A 17,214-nucleotide genomic window follows, 5' to 3' on the forward strand; every position below is an offset into this window, starting at 1 on the left:
AATAAGAAAACTGTATTATTTGCTTTGAAATGTTTTTGTGAGAGATATGTACCTCTTCAAACTATTTTCTGTGACACTGGGCAACTTAACAAGTATCACAAACTTTTACAAACATTCCAAAATAAAACGGTAGCTGCTTTTTTTCTTTACATTTTCCAGTAAGGGTAACAGAAAGGCATAAATTGATGCTTACTGTACCTGCAGAAATTTCTCATTCAGATGCTGTAATCCTCCAGGCTGCAATACCGTCAAATGCAAGAAATTTCGACCAAGATGATCTTTTAATGATACATTTGCTCCTAGATGAATATGGAAATAAATACCAGAAACTTCAAAACTGCTGGCCCCTGGCACTAATTAGTGGTGTTTAAGACAAAGGAACAAACGTTGAACAAATGTGTTTGCAAATCCATAAAATAACAAATACTATTTCAAATCAACACTATAACATATAATTTTACTTACAAAAAAACTCTTACTGACACTCAGATTTCATTGTTATCCCATGTGCATATGTATTTTGTATTTCATTGCAGCACTAAGATTTATGTGGAGCACTTTGAGGACCCGCAAATCAAGAGGTAGATTAAAGATGCAGATGATCACCTCTTCTAATCTTTTAAAGTTATAATCTTGTTACAGCTTCAAAATTTAGTACAGGGCTTACTAACAAAATCAGTTATATTACTATTAATGAGAGGAAATCTATAGTAATAATAATTTGGTTGTACCTAAAGTGTAACAATTGAAAGACATAGCTCAAACATTTTCAAGGTGACTGCGATCATATGAAAATCACAGGTAATGCTTGAAATATGGGCTTTAACATTTAAAGATTTATTGCTAGGTATGAAACATGACTTTGTATATGTGGTGTATTTATTCCACAGTTCTGCTTACTTTGTGAACTGCTAAGGAATGCAGGGATGGAGTGCCAGTGCCACCTCTATCTTGAGAAGCGTGACACATGGCATACACATTTTTCTACAGCCTCTTCACTCTGTATTTAAACGGGTGAAATCATCACACTAATTCTTCCTTTATCTCAGAGGATACCAGCACTTTGCAGCTGTAAGCTCAGCTGCTCCTGGACTGTATGCTGAAGTACTGAACTGAAACTGAAAGGAAAGTTAGATGCAGAGTTTTAATGTGTATGAACCCTGCTCAAAGGAAGCAGATCATACGCGCATATTCCTTTTTACCTTTTGAGAGCAGTAAATTCACAATTTTCCATGATGCACAGGAAGTGGCCAACAGAAGCGGGGATCGACCTTCTATGTCAACACTATCAATATTAGCCCCCTGCAATAAAAAATTTCAAGTTTATCATGAATAATGAATAAAGGACATTTTAAAATGGTGCTGCCATTTACAAGCATAGCAGAATTACAGGCATTCTTAGTAACTCCAGATGCTCCAGCTAATTTAGTTCAATAAACACATTACATTTCTATAGAAAACTACTATGGTTTCAAAATATTAACCTCAGCACAAGTCACCTATATATATGAATTCAGATGCCTAAATAACAGTGGCCTACTTCTAGGTATACTGAACTCACAACCCATGATCTTTTGTTAGGGTACCTTTCCATGCATTTAAATACTCAAAATACGTAATTCTAACTTGAAAATACTGGGATTGAAGCTCTGGAAAAATACAAAAATTGCACCTCTTTTGAATGATTTTCCTATCAAACAATAACCAGAACAAGACCCTTCTGAACCTCTACACTACATGAATACTCTTCAAGAAGTAATGCATCCAGAGATTAGTATAGTTCAATCTGTGTAGCTTGATCTACCTTCATTTTCTATTCTTCATCATAAGCTGTATGAGCCAAGTAAATTTTGACGCTGAAGTAGCTGCATCAACAGCAGGCACATTTTTATTCTCCAAACTCAAGTTTTTTGATATGACCTTTCTCCTTAGGGGAAGCAAAAGGACTGGAATGAGATATTCTAGTAAAAGTTTCGCTATTTTGTCTATATTTGCACAAGATGTGTATTGCCAGGACCATATGTTCACTATGGTCACAGTATCACTATGATCATACTAGCAAAATACTATGAGCATAAATATATCTATCTAAAAAATCCTGCCAACAAGGGAGTATGAAGATACAAGTAAATGAACCCATAAGATGTACATATATTTTATGATGTTTTAGATATAATTTTTCTAGATATCAAGTTGCAAGTCTAATTGGATGAGTTAGACAAAGTACACAAAAAATCTATTTTATTTCAGATAACATCCAAAGATCATTGAAAAAAAAAAAAATCAATGGGAGTTTTTCCATTAACTGAAATCATCTTTGGGTCCAGTCTTAATTTGAGAGAGAATTAATCATAATCATAAGCAGTATTTACTTTCTAGGATGGTAAAACCTGCAGTGTAGTAATAAGAAACATTTAATAAAAGTACAATGATTACTTTCCTACAGGGAACAGGAAGCTTTCAATGTATGTTGATGAAATGTTTGAGTAAAACATGCATGACCCTTTCCCCAGTTACCTTTCTACAAGGTCGGACAATCTCTTATTCATTGAAGAAACAGAGACCATTTTTATCCAAGTGGCTCATTCATTTCAGTGAATACAGGGCAGTAATTTCCAGTTAATAATGAAATCTTTAATCACCTTCCCTCCAGCTAACATCATTGTTCAGCCTTCAGCAAAATGAATTCAGCAGTATTCATCATTATTTATCACAATAAGGAGTAACTTACATTTTGCCACATATATTTACCATATTTACGATACAGCTGAATTAAGAGTTTGTAAATTTAGTTTCTGAACTTCTTTTACTTTTGCATTTATACATTAATATAGATGAATTAACCAGACATTAATAAAAAATAAATATTATGCAATTTTTGTATTTATCAATTAGTATTTAAACCAATTTAATTTTTCATTTTTCTTTTAGTGAAGGCGAAAGGAGAAAAGAGGGGAAAATGAATTTAAAAAAAAGGAAGAAAATGTGTAAAATTACTGCTTTTTTACTTTGAATAAGCATGTTTCAATAAAATTAATGAGGTAAACTCAGGAAGCACCAGACATGTCAATGCTAAATTGTCCAGTACGCAAGGAAAAAAAACACTAAAAGATGCAGGGAAATTGCTAAGATACTAGCTAAATCATGAGAACTTCCTGATTTTCATGTCTTTATTCTTCTTTATAGTTGTGTACATAACTTGTAAATACATCATTTGCATGGAGAAACCCGACACTGTGCACCTAATTGTCAAATGTGACAATGGCCACTTTGACTTCAGGGTGGCTTAATTATTAATTGCTTTAATTTGCAAGCCAATGGTAAGTAGCATTTCTTTAGAGCTGTGCAGTTTTGCAATGTTTAGACGTTGGGATTATTGATCTGGGTTTCTTTATTTTGCCTTTTTCTAAGGCTTTGGTTAGCCTTCAGTTATGGCAAACCATAGCTGTACATCTCACCAAAACAAAAGCATGTACTACTCGTCGCTATGTTATGTTGAAGCCAAATGCAAAATAATGAAAAACTTTGAAACAAAAATCTGTAGAGTTTGATTCTCTGAATTTTGTGCAGCACATTGACCTATAACTTACAAAAAAAAAAAAAGGTGTAATTTAAATATAAACAGCATACATCGTGTGCCTGGACAATTCTGTTTAGCACAGCTAATCTTACCTGTTCTATCTAGAAGAGCAAGATGCAACACTGTATCTGTTTACAACGGCTTTTATTTTCAGACACGAAAAGTGCCAAAAAATAGGATAAAGGAAGTAATCATTGCAAATTAATGTGCATGAAACGTGGATCTTTAATGTATAAAACAAATACATTTTGTTCTTTGTCAAAACCAGAAAGTCATTCTGAACTGGAATTTGCTATTCCTTTTGAGCCGTAACACTGCTCCACCTTTTCTTTTTCACCCTGGTGTACACCACAGCACAGGCAATAGCTAGTGATCTTGCCATGAGTGTTGCATCCCACTGACCCCAACTGGTGCGTTTTGATCCATTCCCAGACAGGGCACATGAAAACGGTCCTAAAATTTCAGAACTGACATACTTTATATGGAAAGCCAAATGAACCCTCAGCACAGATTTTGTTGAGAGAGGCCAAAACAGTCAAAATGACATTTAAAAAATAACAGCTTGTTCTTAGCAAATGCAGTGTTTAAGATATTCTCTTTAATACTTTATGCACACAAGCCTCTAGATGCAAAAACTTGTGCCTGTATTTATCAGTAACTTCTGTAGATAGGCTGTACTGTCAAACAGGTTTAAGTTGTCAAACCTCACCATTTCACATTTGAATTAAAAATAAACACAACATCTAGTTCTGACTAAATCCCATCCCTATAACAGAATTTCTGAGAAAAGCAAAACTGTAAGATAATTTTTCTTAATATAATTGTCATGAAATTAAGTAAAAAACCTAAACATACACAAAATGGAAAAGAAGTCTGCCGATTTCTGAAAATTTCCTCATCAGAGTGGTGCACATAATGGTTACACGAGCCTTAGTTTAATTCGTATAAATGGAAACTTGGATCGTAGCCAGCAACATCCCTAGTTACATTTTTTCCTCTTTCTCCCTCATAATTCTTCAGTGAAGAAACACAACTGAACTTCACAGAGTAAAAAATATTTCTAGATCATGCACAAACTTCAATATATGGCTATATGATCCCAGAACAATCGTATTTGCATACTTCAAAGAAATTATTTCTTTATGGAAAACTCAGATTAAATTCAATGCATGTTTAGCATTTATTTAATATTTCATATCCTAAAAGCAAGGATGATTGAACCAGTTTGTCATATTTGGTAAAATATGTTTATAAAACCTTTCTGAGTAAGTAAAATGGAAATAAAAATGCAAATTTTCATCCTCTGTAACTGTGGGATGCTATTATGGAGCCATAACCACTGTTGTACTGTAACTGCCCATTATGCATTATGAAATATATATATCTCTAAACAACCTATACCTGAGAAAATATTCTCCTTTATGAATTTCTCTATACAGATCTGTAGTAATAGATAGCAATAATTTTTAGAAACATGTTGCTGATTAAATATTTACCATTGAAATCAAATACTCTGCCAGTTCATAATGATCAAACAATGCTGTCCTGTGGGGAAAAATGCAAAAATACAGTAACATTAGAAAGGACAAGGAAGTTTCAAGCCAAAGGGTAGCATTTTTCTCCATTTGCTGCATTTTATTAATATTTTCAAACAAATGCATTTTAAAATCAAGAGACAGAGAGATACCTTTACTACATAATTAATTTTAATACATTGTTTCCATTTTTATCATGGAGTTTTGATTTTAAACTAAGTTCAGTTCAATTAATACATTGAAAACTCACTGCGGGAAACAAGGATCTCATTGACAGGTCAAGAGGCATTTTACCACTGATTTTTAACAGAACTAGTAATTTCACATTTCAGGTCTTTTGTTGTACCACACAAGGTCAATATAGAATTCCAGAAACTTCAGACTCTGTTCCACACAGACCTAGAGCCTCAAATCCATTTCATTGATCCCATCTTCAAAAATAACATGCTGTATATTTTGTGTAATAATACTAGAGTGGGATTAAAATGGCAATGGCTGAACATGTATTCTGACTGTGGCAAGCAAGTCTAGTTGAAAAAAATATAAAAAAATATACTGATATAAATCATGGTGACACATATTAATTCACTAACAATACTTTAAAGCTGTCTATACACGTGAAAAATTATCAGGTTTTCTTCTATAATAAGACACTGAATTATATATTATGGGAAAAAACGGTCAAAGCAGGATGTATAGCACAGTTAATACACACTCTAAATGTTTTCACAAGTCAGACCCCCATAAAATATTTTGACTCAATTAGCAACACAGAAGGACAGTTCCAAGGTTGCACTCTATGTCAAAGATAACAGTTCCCTCAGCATTATAAGAAGCAACAACACTGGGTGTACTATAGTTAGAGCTGGTTACTCAAAAGATGTATTTTAAAAATCATGTCATGGTTCCAAATAAGTAGAGATGCCTCCGTTACCTATAGTAGGCCCCTCCAGCCAGGCATAAATACTGAATGCTTCACACACACTCACAATAAATTCCAAGGCAACTGGAGAGAAAGTGCAGTCATTTTCTAAAATATTTAGAAGCAAACATGACAGTAGGAATATGAAAGGATCAATGCCTATGCTTCACTACTCCTTCACCTCTCAACAAGCTAACATTTCTATTCAGTTTATTTATATTCTGAGATATTTGGGTGACTTTCAACCTTTCTGATGATTCTTAATTTTTTTTTTCTGTTTCACAGACACAGGGAATAAAAGTGTCATTCTTTTTCAAAGCTTTTTCCAAGGACAATCATTTTCATGGGTATGACAGCCAGTTATCTATGAAGTAGTATGTTGCGTCTGCACAATTTTCTTTGACATTCTGTCATCAATTTGTCTTCAATCCTGTTCTATTGTGATAGCATGTCTAAGTGTACCCAAACCTTATCTTAACTTTACAACATACTCCCTTTTCAACTTCTTCAATTATCTTAGAATGATTCCACTTTATACAGTGACCAAAGAACTATCACCTCCACTGCCTCTGATGTTCTACCTATTATTTCTGCCCCTCTACTCAGCTCTCGTGAGATCCCACCTGGAATACTGTGTTCAGCTCTGGAGTCCCCAACACAAGAAGGACATGGAGCTACTGGAGAGAATCCAGAGGAGGGCCACGAAGATGATCTGAGGGCTGTAGCACCTCTCCTATGAAGACAGGCTGAGAGAGTTGGGGCTGTTCAGCCTGAAGAAGGGAAGGCTCCGGGGTGATCTTATAGCAGCCTTCCAGTACTTAAAGGGGGCCTACAGGAAAGCTGGAGAGGGACTTTTTACAAGGGCATGTAGTGATAGGACAAGGGGCAGTGGATTTAAACTGAAAGAGGGCAGATTCCGATTACATATAAAGAAGAAATTTTTTACATTGAGGGCGGTGAGGCAGTGGAACAGGTTGCCCAGAGAAGTTGTAGATGTCCCATCCCTGGAAGTGTTCAAGGCCAGGTTGGATGAGGCTTTGGGCAACCTGGTGTAGCGGAGGATTTCTCTGCCCATGGCAGGGGGGTTGGAACTAGATGATCTTTAAGGTCCCTTCCAACCCAAACCATTCTATGATTCTATGATTCTATGATTTCATATTGTAAAACTACTTGTAGAATAACACTGTAAAATTATTACACTTAGATGCAGTGAGACAGATCTTTCTTACAAAAAATGCATAGCACCAAAATCTTCAACATTCTGACCAAAGTACTGATTCTTTCATATTGTACCAAAACCATCTCTCATTCCATGGAGAAGTTCCAACCCATGCAGAAGGGTGTTCCAAAGTAAACTATGTAAAGTATAATTAGATGTTGAGAATAACTAAGAATATAACGGCTCACAAGTTAGAGTGAAGTCTGGCAGAGCAGTCTCCTACCTGTGAAGCAATGTTTCCTTATTCCCATCTGCAGCATCAATAATGGATTCCTCACCAGCATAGGATGACATCATTAACTTTACAATCTCAGTTGCTCCTTGAGTGGCAGCAAAATGAAGTGCTGTACATTTTTCGTTCTGTAAATGGGAAAACATTTAAACCTTTAAACTCCAACAACCTAACCCCTGACCTACTAAACACACTAGTGATCTTACCCAGGATTTGTAATTTCTAAATGCCTGAATTTCTATGTAAGCAATGAAACTTTAATCTTTAACTAAAGTAATGGAACCTTAAAGAGATCTTAAAAACCAGAAAAGACTAAAGAGAGAGTTTTAAAGATCACTACAAAGCTTCTCATTCTATGCCAAGTCTCTAAGATATGAGAGAGTCTTAACAATTTCTGGTAGTTGAATTAATAAACAGACACAGAGCACCCATTAATACAAGAGATGAAGCAAAGGAAAACTACAGAAAACCATAGGTAGACCAGTACAAACGAACAAGCAAATAAATGTGCCTATGTAATAAAGTACATTATTTTAAGGTATTTTTGACTTCCTCAAAAGGAATCTTCCTTAGATGTCACTCTTGAATAAAATTTTCTGCAGGTTAAAAATAACTTGGCCTAACATGTTAATAAACTACTGTAAGCTGGACAGTCACAAAATTATTAAGCAATAAATAAATTATTAGAACAAGATCTGACAAAACAGGATTTGCTTTAGCTAGATAGGTGTCGTGGTTTAGCCTCAAGCAGCAACTAAGCACCACGCAGCTGCTCACTTGCTCACTCCTGGCCCTGGCCTCTGTGGGATGAAGAGGAGAAAATGTAACAACAGGCTTGAGGGTTGAGATAAGAACAGGGAGGGATCACCCACCAACCACGGCCCCAGGCAAAACAGACCTGGCTTGGGGACAAATCAATTTAATTTGTTACCAGTTACATTCAGAGACAATAATGAGAAACAAAATCAGATCTTAAAAACATCTTCCTCCACCTCCTCCCCAGCAGCACTGGGGGACAGGGAATGGGCGTTGTGGTCAGTTCATCCCATGCTGTTTCTGCCACTCCTTCCTCCTCAAGGGGAGGACTCCTTACACTCTTCCCCTGCTCCAACATTAATCTCTACCAGCGTGAGGTCCTTTCTCACAGGAGACAGTCTTCTACGAACTCCTTCGGGCACAGCCACCCACTCTGGCATGAGGTCCTTCACGGGCTGCAGATGGAACTCTGCTCCACCATCAATCTCCATGGTGGCAGGGAGACATCCTGCTGTCACACCATGGGCTGCAGGCGAATCTCAGCTCCGGCATGCCTCCCCCTGCTCCTCCATCTTCATTGACCTTGGTGTCTGCAGAGTCGTTGCTCTTACATCCCGCTCCGCTCTCCCCACTGCAGCCGTGCTGTGCCCGACTGGCCCGACGAACCTTGGTGATCCCAGCAGAATAAACAAACCAACGGGAGCAGGGTGCTTCAGAGTTTTCCAAGCCACGCTGCCACGTCCATCATCAGTTGAGTGGTGGGGGCCCAGCACGGATGGGCAGCCATCCCCATGGGATGCTGAGGGCCAGGGCCGCCCACCTCCCCTCTCTCACTGGCGCTGGTTTCTTTTTCCCCTTCTTAAATGTTTATTCATAGAGGCACTGATTGGCTCGGCCCTGGCCAGAGGCAGATCCAACCTGGAGCCAGGGAAGCTTCTAGCAGCTCCTTACAGGGGCTATCCCTGTAGCCCCTTCCCTGCTACCAAACCACATCACCATAAACCCAGCACAATGATACTAGCTCTGATACATGTCCGAGGGTTTTGAATTTCTCCTGTTTAAAACAGGAATATTTCAGTGAATACATTAGAATGGGCTTTTCCACAGTGTCATAAACATTCTCAAAACAGTCTTACCCATCACAAAATCATCAGCATAAATCATCTCATTCAAAAGCTGTGTGTTCAAAGAATCAAACCAATGAAAGAAGGCTAAACCATGTTTATCTTTACTTTCAGGAGCTGATTTCAGCCTTAGTAAAAAATGATTAAAGATAGCTGCTTTCAGGAATGTTTATTCATCATGAGGCTGAGCACAGGCGCTTACACCAACAGTATCATGGCAGCAGCAGTTGTACCGTGAATTTGTGCTTGCTGACAAAGAAGATACTATACAAGTCAGAGCAAGGCTGAGGATAAACAAGAAAGATGAGAAAGCGTCAGGCTGAAGATCCCATTTCTGGGAAGGGATGATAGCAGTTGCATAGCAAAGAGTTTGTGAAGAAGGCTGTACCACAGTGATACTTTTTCAGAGTGCTCTTCCAGGCTTTGCCTGTTTATGACTCAAGGACTTCCTGAGCCAGAGGGGATGTTGTATTCATTAGTTGAGGACTGATTCTTCTTCCATGGATTTGCCCAAGTAGATTTTGAATCCATGCAAATTTTTCATAGCCACATCCTATGTAACTTGTGTAAAGAAACCCAACATTTTGCCTGATTCAAACTAGAGACTTGTTTTCATTTGCTGCTCCCTAGGTTTTGCATTGGAAGAGACAATAAGCAGTGATTATCTGTTCAACTTTTTTTCCATACTGCTCAGAGATTTAGAGATACCCAAGTTTTATTAAAATTATATTTCACTCCACTCTGAGTTTTACCTGTTTTAGATCAATTTGGGCTCCAAATTCAATGCACATTTTAATCATTTCGAGGTCCCCACTTTGAACTGCCAAATGAAGTGGACTGCACTTTCCATTATTGGTAAAATTGATGTGGGTTTTAGCAGAGTGACCCAATTCTTCGCCTGAGAGATGAAAAAAAAAGGAATTTTTTAAAGTGAGAACAAGATAACAGAAGATATAAAGGCTTTCAAAACAAGTATATTAACTGTGGAATAATATTCTTCCCCCTCAAAATACAAACTTTTCACAAATGTCATTAAAGAGCGGATGGACACACATTTAGGTAAGCAGTTAAGCCGCTGCTGCAATCCTACAAAAGTTCCTAGCCTGAATTGCTCATAGGAATAATTGCATTAACTTCTTGTAAGTTCAGTCACAGTTATAAGTGCTTGTTTGTACAGTTCTTTGAGAATTAAAGCAATAAATTGGTAATGCTACAATAAATAGCTGCTTGGGAACAACATATTTACCTTTTTTTAAAAGAATTTCCATACATGTTTTTGCACCTGAAAATGCAGCTGCATGGATAGGCATACCTCCCGTTTTGTTTGGTTTACATATTTTCCCTCCGTTTTCAATCTGAAAAAGAATGCCTAGATATCGCTTAATGACATACAGAAAATTCTGACTAATAAACATACTATTACAGACACAGTCTCCTGGGTAGCTATCTCCTTTTTTTTATGTTATACGTGAATTGTGAAGTTTATACACAAACATCTTTTTGTGTGTTACAGCCATACATCTATATATACATGTGCTTCATTTTGTGTTCTGATGAGCTTGAAAATCAGTTTGTTTTTTCTGTTTGCCACTCAGATATATTTATGTATACTTTTAAAAGATTAAAGTTTCTTAGCAGCCTATGCAAAGTAACTTGAATATTAGGTCCATGATTAACCTTCCTCAATTGAACAAAGACAGAACACAGGAACAGAATAGCACTGCATCAAGGCAAACAGAATCACATCAAAAAATGATGGATAATTACACCTACCAGGAGTGTCAGCGCTTCAGGATTATCCTTGTAACATGCCACAATTATAGGTGTGTTCCCTGCTTCACCTTCCAAATTAATGTCTGTAGCACTGTGCTGGACTAAAATCTAAATGTTCAAGAAAATGCAGTCAACCATGAGCCAAACACAACAACAAAGGCGTATTCCATTCCTTTTGCTGTTTATCACCCACAGCACTCTTGTTCTTTTTGCACGCCAGCAGCCCACAACACACAGGCAGAGGAGGGACAAAATGCAGGAGGATTTAAGAATATGCAGGTGAAAAACGCAGGTGAGAACAGACAAAGCAAAGCAAAATTCCTTACAGCAGACAGATGGAAAACTAGGAAAAACACTGCACACATCTGCAAAGTATCTTAAAGACTTATTTAACAATTTCCCCAATACTGAGAGAAAATCTTTTCTGTGGCAAATTGCAGATGGGGATTTTCAGCTGAAGTGTGTTATAGTATCTTGTAATAGTCTGTATTCCCTGGAAAGTGGAAATGTTGTAGATCCTCCTCAATTAGGCATCTATTGGACAGTCATATAAGATCAAGAGAGACAGCATTTGATGAAAACAGGGACTCTTCCAGTCCCGAATTCCTGCTTCAGACCTTATGTTAACAACTAACACTGAGCTATCAGTATCACCAAGTATCCTCATGGCTGCTTCCAGCATTTTTTGAGAAGCAAAGGGTCTGGAAATGATAATGATCATACTGTACCACATATTTATTCCTCTATCTACATATTTATTTAACTGTCTTTCAGTAATTCCCATGAATTTTTCTGTACTGGAGGAACTGGCACATTTTAATCATTCTCAGGCAATTTGACAATAGAAACCAAAGGAGAATTAGCTTGCATAAACAACAGAGTGGGGAAAAAATGACAGCACATGTTTAGTCAAGGGCAGAGCTGTAAAATAACCCAAACCTAGAACCTGATACAAAGCCGATTTAAAAAATGTCATTGTATTTCAGATTTTTTTGTTCTTAATTCATAGGAAATAGAGATTTTGTAAAAGATGTGAGAACTGTTGAATATTTTAGCACTGAAATTCTCTAAAGTGTTTTAAGTCTTGAATACAGGAATATGTTCTTCTTTCTTTTGTTTGGATGAACTAGAAAAAGAGACAACTTTAAAGCGAAAAAAGTAGTGATGTGGTGGTAAGGTTGTATTCACCTAGTAAATTCAAGAACTTTACAAATTCTAAATTCTATCCAAATGCTGCATATGGAGTGAAAACATTCACGTTGCACTTGGACAAATGATGAAAAAATTATGCTGCTTAAAATCTCAATGCTATTGCTATTTTACAAGGTTCAAAGTGGACACTTTCATAATTTCTTCACAATATATTTTTTGTGATTTTAATCGCAGCTTTACTTCTGTTATTATTTAAATTATTATTAAAATGTCAGTTTTAAGAACTGTGTTCTCTGACTAATTTTAATCTAGTTTTGATAAAAAAATACACTAGTTTAAATAAAATTTTGATACTTCTATGACTCCCTTACAATTGTAAAATAAAATAAAAGAACAGAACATAAGCATATGAAATAACACAGGCCTACATGAAATTTTAGTCTTTAAAAGAACCTTTTTAAATAAAATTGATTGGTTTTGGAAAATTTAAAAGAATCCTCCGTAAAACATAGGGACTACTGTAATAGCACAAAGATCAGTATTTATATAAGTCAGTAAGTTACTTTTTACTTGCTGTGCTAAGAAGACACAAACATTTCTACGAGCATAATGTTACTCATAGAATCATAGAATCATAGAATGGTTAGGGCTGGAAGGGACCTTCAAAGGTCATCTAGTCCAACCCCCCTGCAAGGAACAGGGATATCTCCAACTAGATCAGGTTGCTCAGGGCCTCATCCAACCGGGCCTTGAACGTCTCCAGGGATGGAGCATCCACCACCTCTCTGGGCAACCTGTTCCAGTGTTCTACCACTCTCATAGTAAAAAATTTTTTCCTAATATCCAACCTGAATCTACCTCCCTCTATTTTAAAACCATTACCCCTTGTCCTATCATAACTGGCCCTCCTGAACAGCCTCTCCCCATCTTTCCTGTAGGCCCCCTTGAGGTACTGGAAGACCGCTATAAGGCCACCCCGGAGCCTCCTCTTCTCCAGGCTGAACAGCCCCAACTCTTTCAGCCTGTCCTCATAGGAAAGGTGCTCCAGCCCTCTTATCATCTTCGTGGCCCTCCTCTGGACCCTCTCCAACTGGTCCATGTCCTTCTTATGTTGGGGACTCCAGAACTGGACGCAGTACTCCAAGTGAGGTCTCACGAGGGCAGAGTAGAGGGGGAGAATCACCTCCCTCGACCTGCTGGCCACGCTCCTCTTGATGCAGCCCAGGACGCGGTTGGCCTTCTGGGCCGCAAGAGCACATTGCCGGCTCATATTGAGCTTCTCGTCCACCAGTACTCCCAAGTCCTTCTCCTCAGGGCTGCTCTCGATCCAATCACCACCCAGTCTGTATTTATGCCTGGGATTGCCACGACCCAGATGTAGGACCTTGCATTTGGCCTGGTTAAACTTCATGAGGTTGGTACGGGCCCACCTCTCCAGCCTGTCAAGGTCCCTCTGGATGGCATCCCTCCCTTCCAGCGTGTCGACGGCACCACACAGCTTGGTGTCATCGGCGAACTTGCTGAGGGTGCACTCCATGCCACTGTCCACGTCACCGACAAAGATGTTGAAGAGGGCCGGGCCCAACACGGACCCCTGAGGGACGCCACTTGTGACCGGTCTCCACTTGGACATTGAGCCGTTGACCACTACTCTCTGAGTGCGGCCATTGAGCCAATTCCTTATCCACCGATTGGTCCATCCATCACAACCATGACTCTCTAATTTAGAGAGAAGAATGTCGTACTCATCCTGCCCACTAGGCGAAGCACATGAGGAGACACAGCATACATAAACAACGTCTCCGTGTTCTGCAGCTGCAGCTGAGCTACTTATCAAGTCTGTATATTTATGTGGACTTTGGACTTACCTTCACAATTTCATTATGCAGGGACTGCACGGCCATGTGTAAAGGTGCCATCATATTGGAGTTCAGAATGTTTGGATTGGCTCCTCTGCTGAGAAGCAAACTAACACTTTCAACCTGGTTTTTCTTCGTGGCCCAGTGCAGCGGGGTATTCCCAGAAGAATCCATCACATTTAATACTAAGTCAAAGGAGAGAAAACAAAACAAAACCAAAACCAAAGCAAAACCATCAAATGTTCTGATTGCACTGAGAAAAAAAAAAAAAAACCACAACTGTCTTCAGCAGAGTTTTAGGTCTGTGCTACTGCATTTCTTTGAAGAGAAAATAGGGAAAGGTTGTATGTCATGCAGCGCATTGTGTTAAATTGATTAAATATTGTGCTGTATACACGGTATTAGTTAGAGAAAACGATCTATTAGAAATATTGATATACTAAAATAGCAGAGAGAAAGCTTGATAAGGTTAGCAAATAGCAAAAAAGCTTTTTATTAGGTCTTTTGAAATTATAATAGTGGGGCGATGGGAGAGGTGAAACACCTGTTTATTCCTTTCCCATGATTACACAGCCTTCTTCTCCCCCTAAGAGTTACTTGATTTCCCTCTTGCCTTGCCTCTGCACTTTCCTATCTTCTTTGACTTTGCAGCTATCGCTTTGGAAGCTGCACAGAATGAGTGAGTGTGAACAACCAAAATAAGAGATAAGAAGTGCTTGCAAATTATAAGAAGACTAAAGACCATATCTATTCTGATTCACTTAACAACACAGAGGTAAATCAATTTACACCAGTTACAAAAGTGGTCTGTTCGACATATATATTTTGAGCTTCAAATTGGAACTGAAATTCAACAAATATTCTCACAAATTAAGACAAAAATTATATATTGAAAAGAAAAAGAATATTTTTCAGATAGAATAATCTCAAATTAGATTGGCCATTATTAGGTGAAAAAATGAGCTTTTCAGAACCATTCTACGTTTGTTCAATAGCCCGCAGTCTATCAGTGGAGTTGTACGTACTTTTACAATGCTTATTAATAAATACTAAACACCATCTTTTACACAGACTGTTTTTCAGTCGCTCAAAGCCATGTGATCTCTTACTTATCACTTCTCTACATTTTCTTTAGACGGCCTGCTTCATCAAATGTTTATTTTTCCCCACTATTAAGTAAACTAGTTGTAATGACAACTTGAATGACAAGTTTGAGAAACCAAATGAATTCCCTTTTACATTTCCAGTATTTAAAATGTAACAAAAGATACATAATGTATATAAGAAAGATAAAAAGTCAAGCCTACTGTACTTCATCACAGTTTTCTTTTTCATATCTGGAGACTGTAAATCTGAGTCCCAAACAAAATAAGGTATACTGAATCACTGCATTAGAGAGAAAACAGCCCTAACACAACGAGGGTGATCCAAACCACGCCTGAGACACTGCAAATTGTGGCAGACAGTCTGAACTACATTTAAAGCTATATATGTAGATAACACCTATCAGCTCTGCTTCAGTTGGGTAACAAACATTTTGATTATTGAACTTTTATATTCTGTTAAATAAAATAGTTCATAAAATGTGTGTTACCTTCACAGGAAGAATCATCTATGATCAACTGCATTAATTCTATTTGACCTCCTTCTGCAGCGTGATGCAGTGGGGTGGCATTTAATTCATCCACTTTGGTAAGCCCAGAACGATTCTTCTTAATGAAGCTCCGCAGCCTACAGGCACTTCCATCTGAAATCACCTATTTTGGACACAAATACTCTCATTTTCTCATTTTCCTAATATGCAAGATGTTAGAAATGCTATAATGTGTTACTGTGAGCATGTTACCACTCAGTAATTCTCTCCCAGCTGTTTAGTTTCATATAGAAGTACACAAAACCTGATCAGATTGAGTCAACAGTGAAACTCAGGTTGATTTGATTGTATGCAAAATCAGACCCAGTTGAGAAACAGCACAAAATTAACAAAACCAGAAACTATCTTGAATATGTTATATTGTCTTCTGTAGTGAACTCAAGATCTTCCCTCCACCACAGAAAATCTCAAACAAGCACATTCATCACTTACTCCTTTATACTGTCCATGCTGTGGCCATGTCAAATGAATTCATCAAAGAGGAAAAACTAATTATTTTGATAAATTCCTTTTCCAGACCTTTCTACAGAGACTGATACTATGTGCTGGGCTTTCAAGTTCAACTGTTGGGTTTCTGTGGTGTTCTTTATGTCAGAGAAACAAATAAATCATTCAATTTCAGCAGTATCCTAAAAACATCCCATGAACCACTATCTCAGCCTGAAACAACCCAGCATCTTCACAGCATAATAAAAAAAAAACCACCCACAAACAAACCTCCAACAGCTCAGCCTTCTGATACCTTGATACCTCCCTGGTACTGCAATCTGCAACCAAAGTCCACTAGGGAAACCCAGCTGATCCTTACTTTATGACGTTCTCCAAATATTTTTGTTAGAGTGTTTCAAAATCTTGTATGTGAAGAAAAGGGATAGAAACAAATTATTGCAGTAGAAAGGGCAGGAATTTAAAAACAAGTTATTAAAAATTAAAAGGGAATAAAAAAGAAAAACAATTCAACAAAATTGGGAGGAAAAAAAAAAAAAGAGAAAAATGCCTAGGAAAAGTAATTCAAACCTTCCCAAAGATGTATAAGCAAGCAAAGGGTAAAAAAAGGAAATCCTCCAAAATGACTGTTCCCTCCTCAGCTGCAAAAGAAAACTTTGCTCTCCAGGAACCCCTGAGTCACAAAGACTCAAAAATTTTTCACGTCATTAAGTAAATACACATTATGGGGCAGTCCATTCATATACCTAAGCACGTGTTTAACCTCCTTCAGCTTAATAGTCTCACTGACCTCACTGAGGTTAGTCCTGTGAACAATGTTACAAATGTGTTTAAAGATTTAGAAGACTGGGTCTAAATACAGTGGTAGCATCTACTTCAAAAGTGCAATCAGAAAAAGCTAATAGAAAACAGGTGATATCATTGTGGAAAGGGTGTTCAAGATGTCAAATGAATTGTTCAA

General features: G+C 37.6%; 1 protein-coding gene across 1 annotated transcript in view; it reads right to left on the reverse strand.

The window, feature by feature from the left end:
* The window catches only part of TRPA1 (transient receptor potential cation channel subfamily A member 1), a 41,831-nt gene that overhangs the window by 23,104 nt on the left and 1,513 nt on the right, over window positions 1-17,214 (reverse strand). The window contains exons 2-10 of the mRNA XM_086609398.1: window positions 15,747-15,909; window positions 14,162-14,337; window positions 11,142-11,249; window positions 10,615-10,723; window positions 10,121-10,266; window positions 7,480-7,616; window positions 5,077-5,125; window positions 1,203-1,302; window positions 199-299 (exon numbers count right to left, since the gene is read on the reverse strand). Of these exons, the coding sequence (XP_086465524.1) occupies window positions 199-299; window positions 1,203-1,302; window positions 5,077-5,125; window positions 7,480-7,616; window positions 10,121-10,266; window positions 10,615-10,723; window positions 11,142-11,249; window positions 14,162-14,337; window positions 15,747-15,909 (1,089 nt within the window). The remainder of the gene's footprint in view (window positions 1-198; window positions 300-1,202; window positions 1,303-5,076; window positions 5,126-7,479; window positions 7,617-10,120; window positions 10,267-10,614; window positions 10,724-11,141; window positions 11,250-14,161; window positions 14,338-15,746; window positions 15,910-17,214) is intronic.

Source organism: Tauraco erythrolophus, chromosome 3 (assembly GCF_009769465.1).
Source record: "Tauraco erythrolophus isolate bTauEry1 chromosome 3, bTauEry1.pri, whole genome shotgun sequence".
NCBI classification, from domain to species: domain Eukaryota; kingdom Metazoa; phylum Chordata; class Aves; order Musophagiformes; family Musophagidae; genus Tauraco; species Tauraco erythrolophus.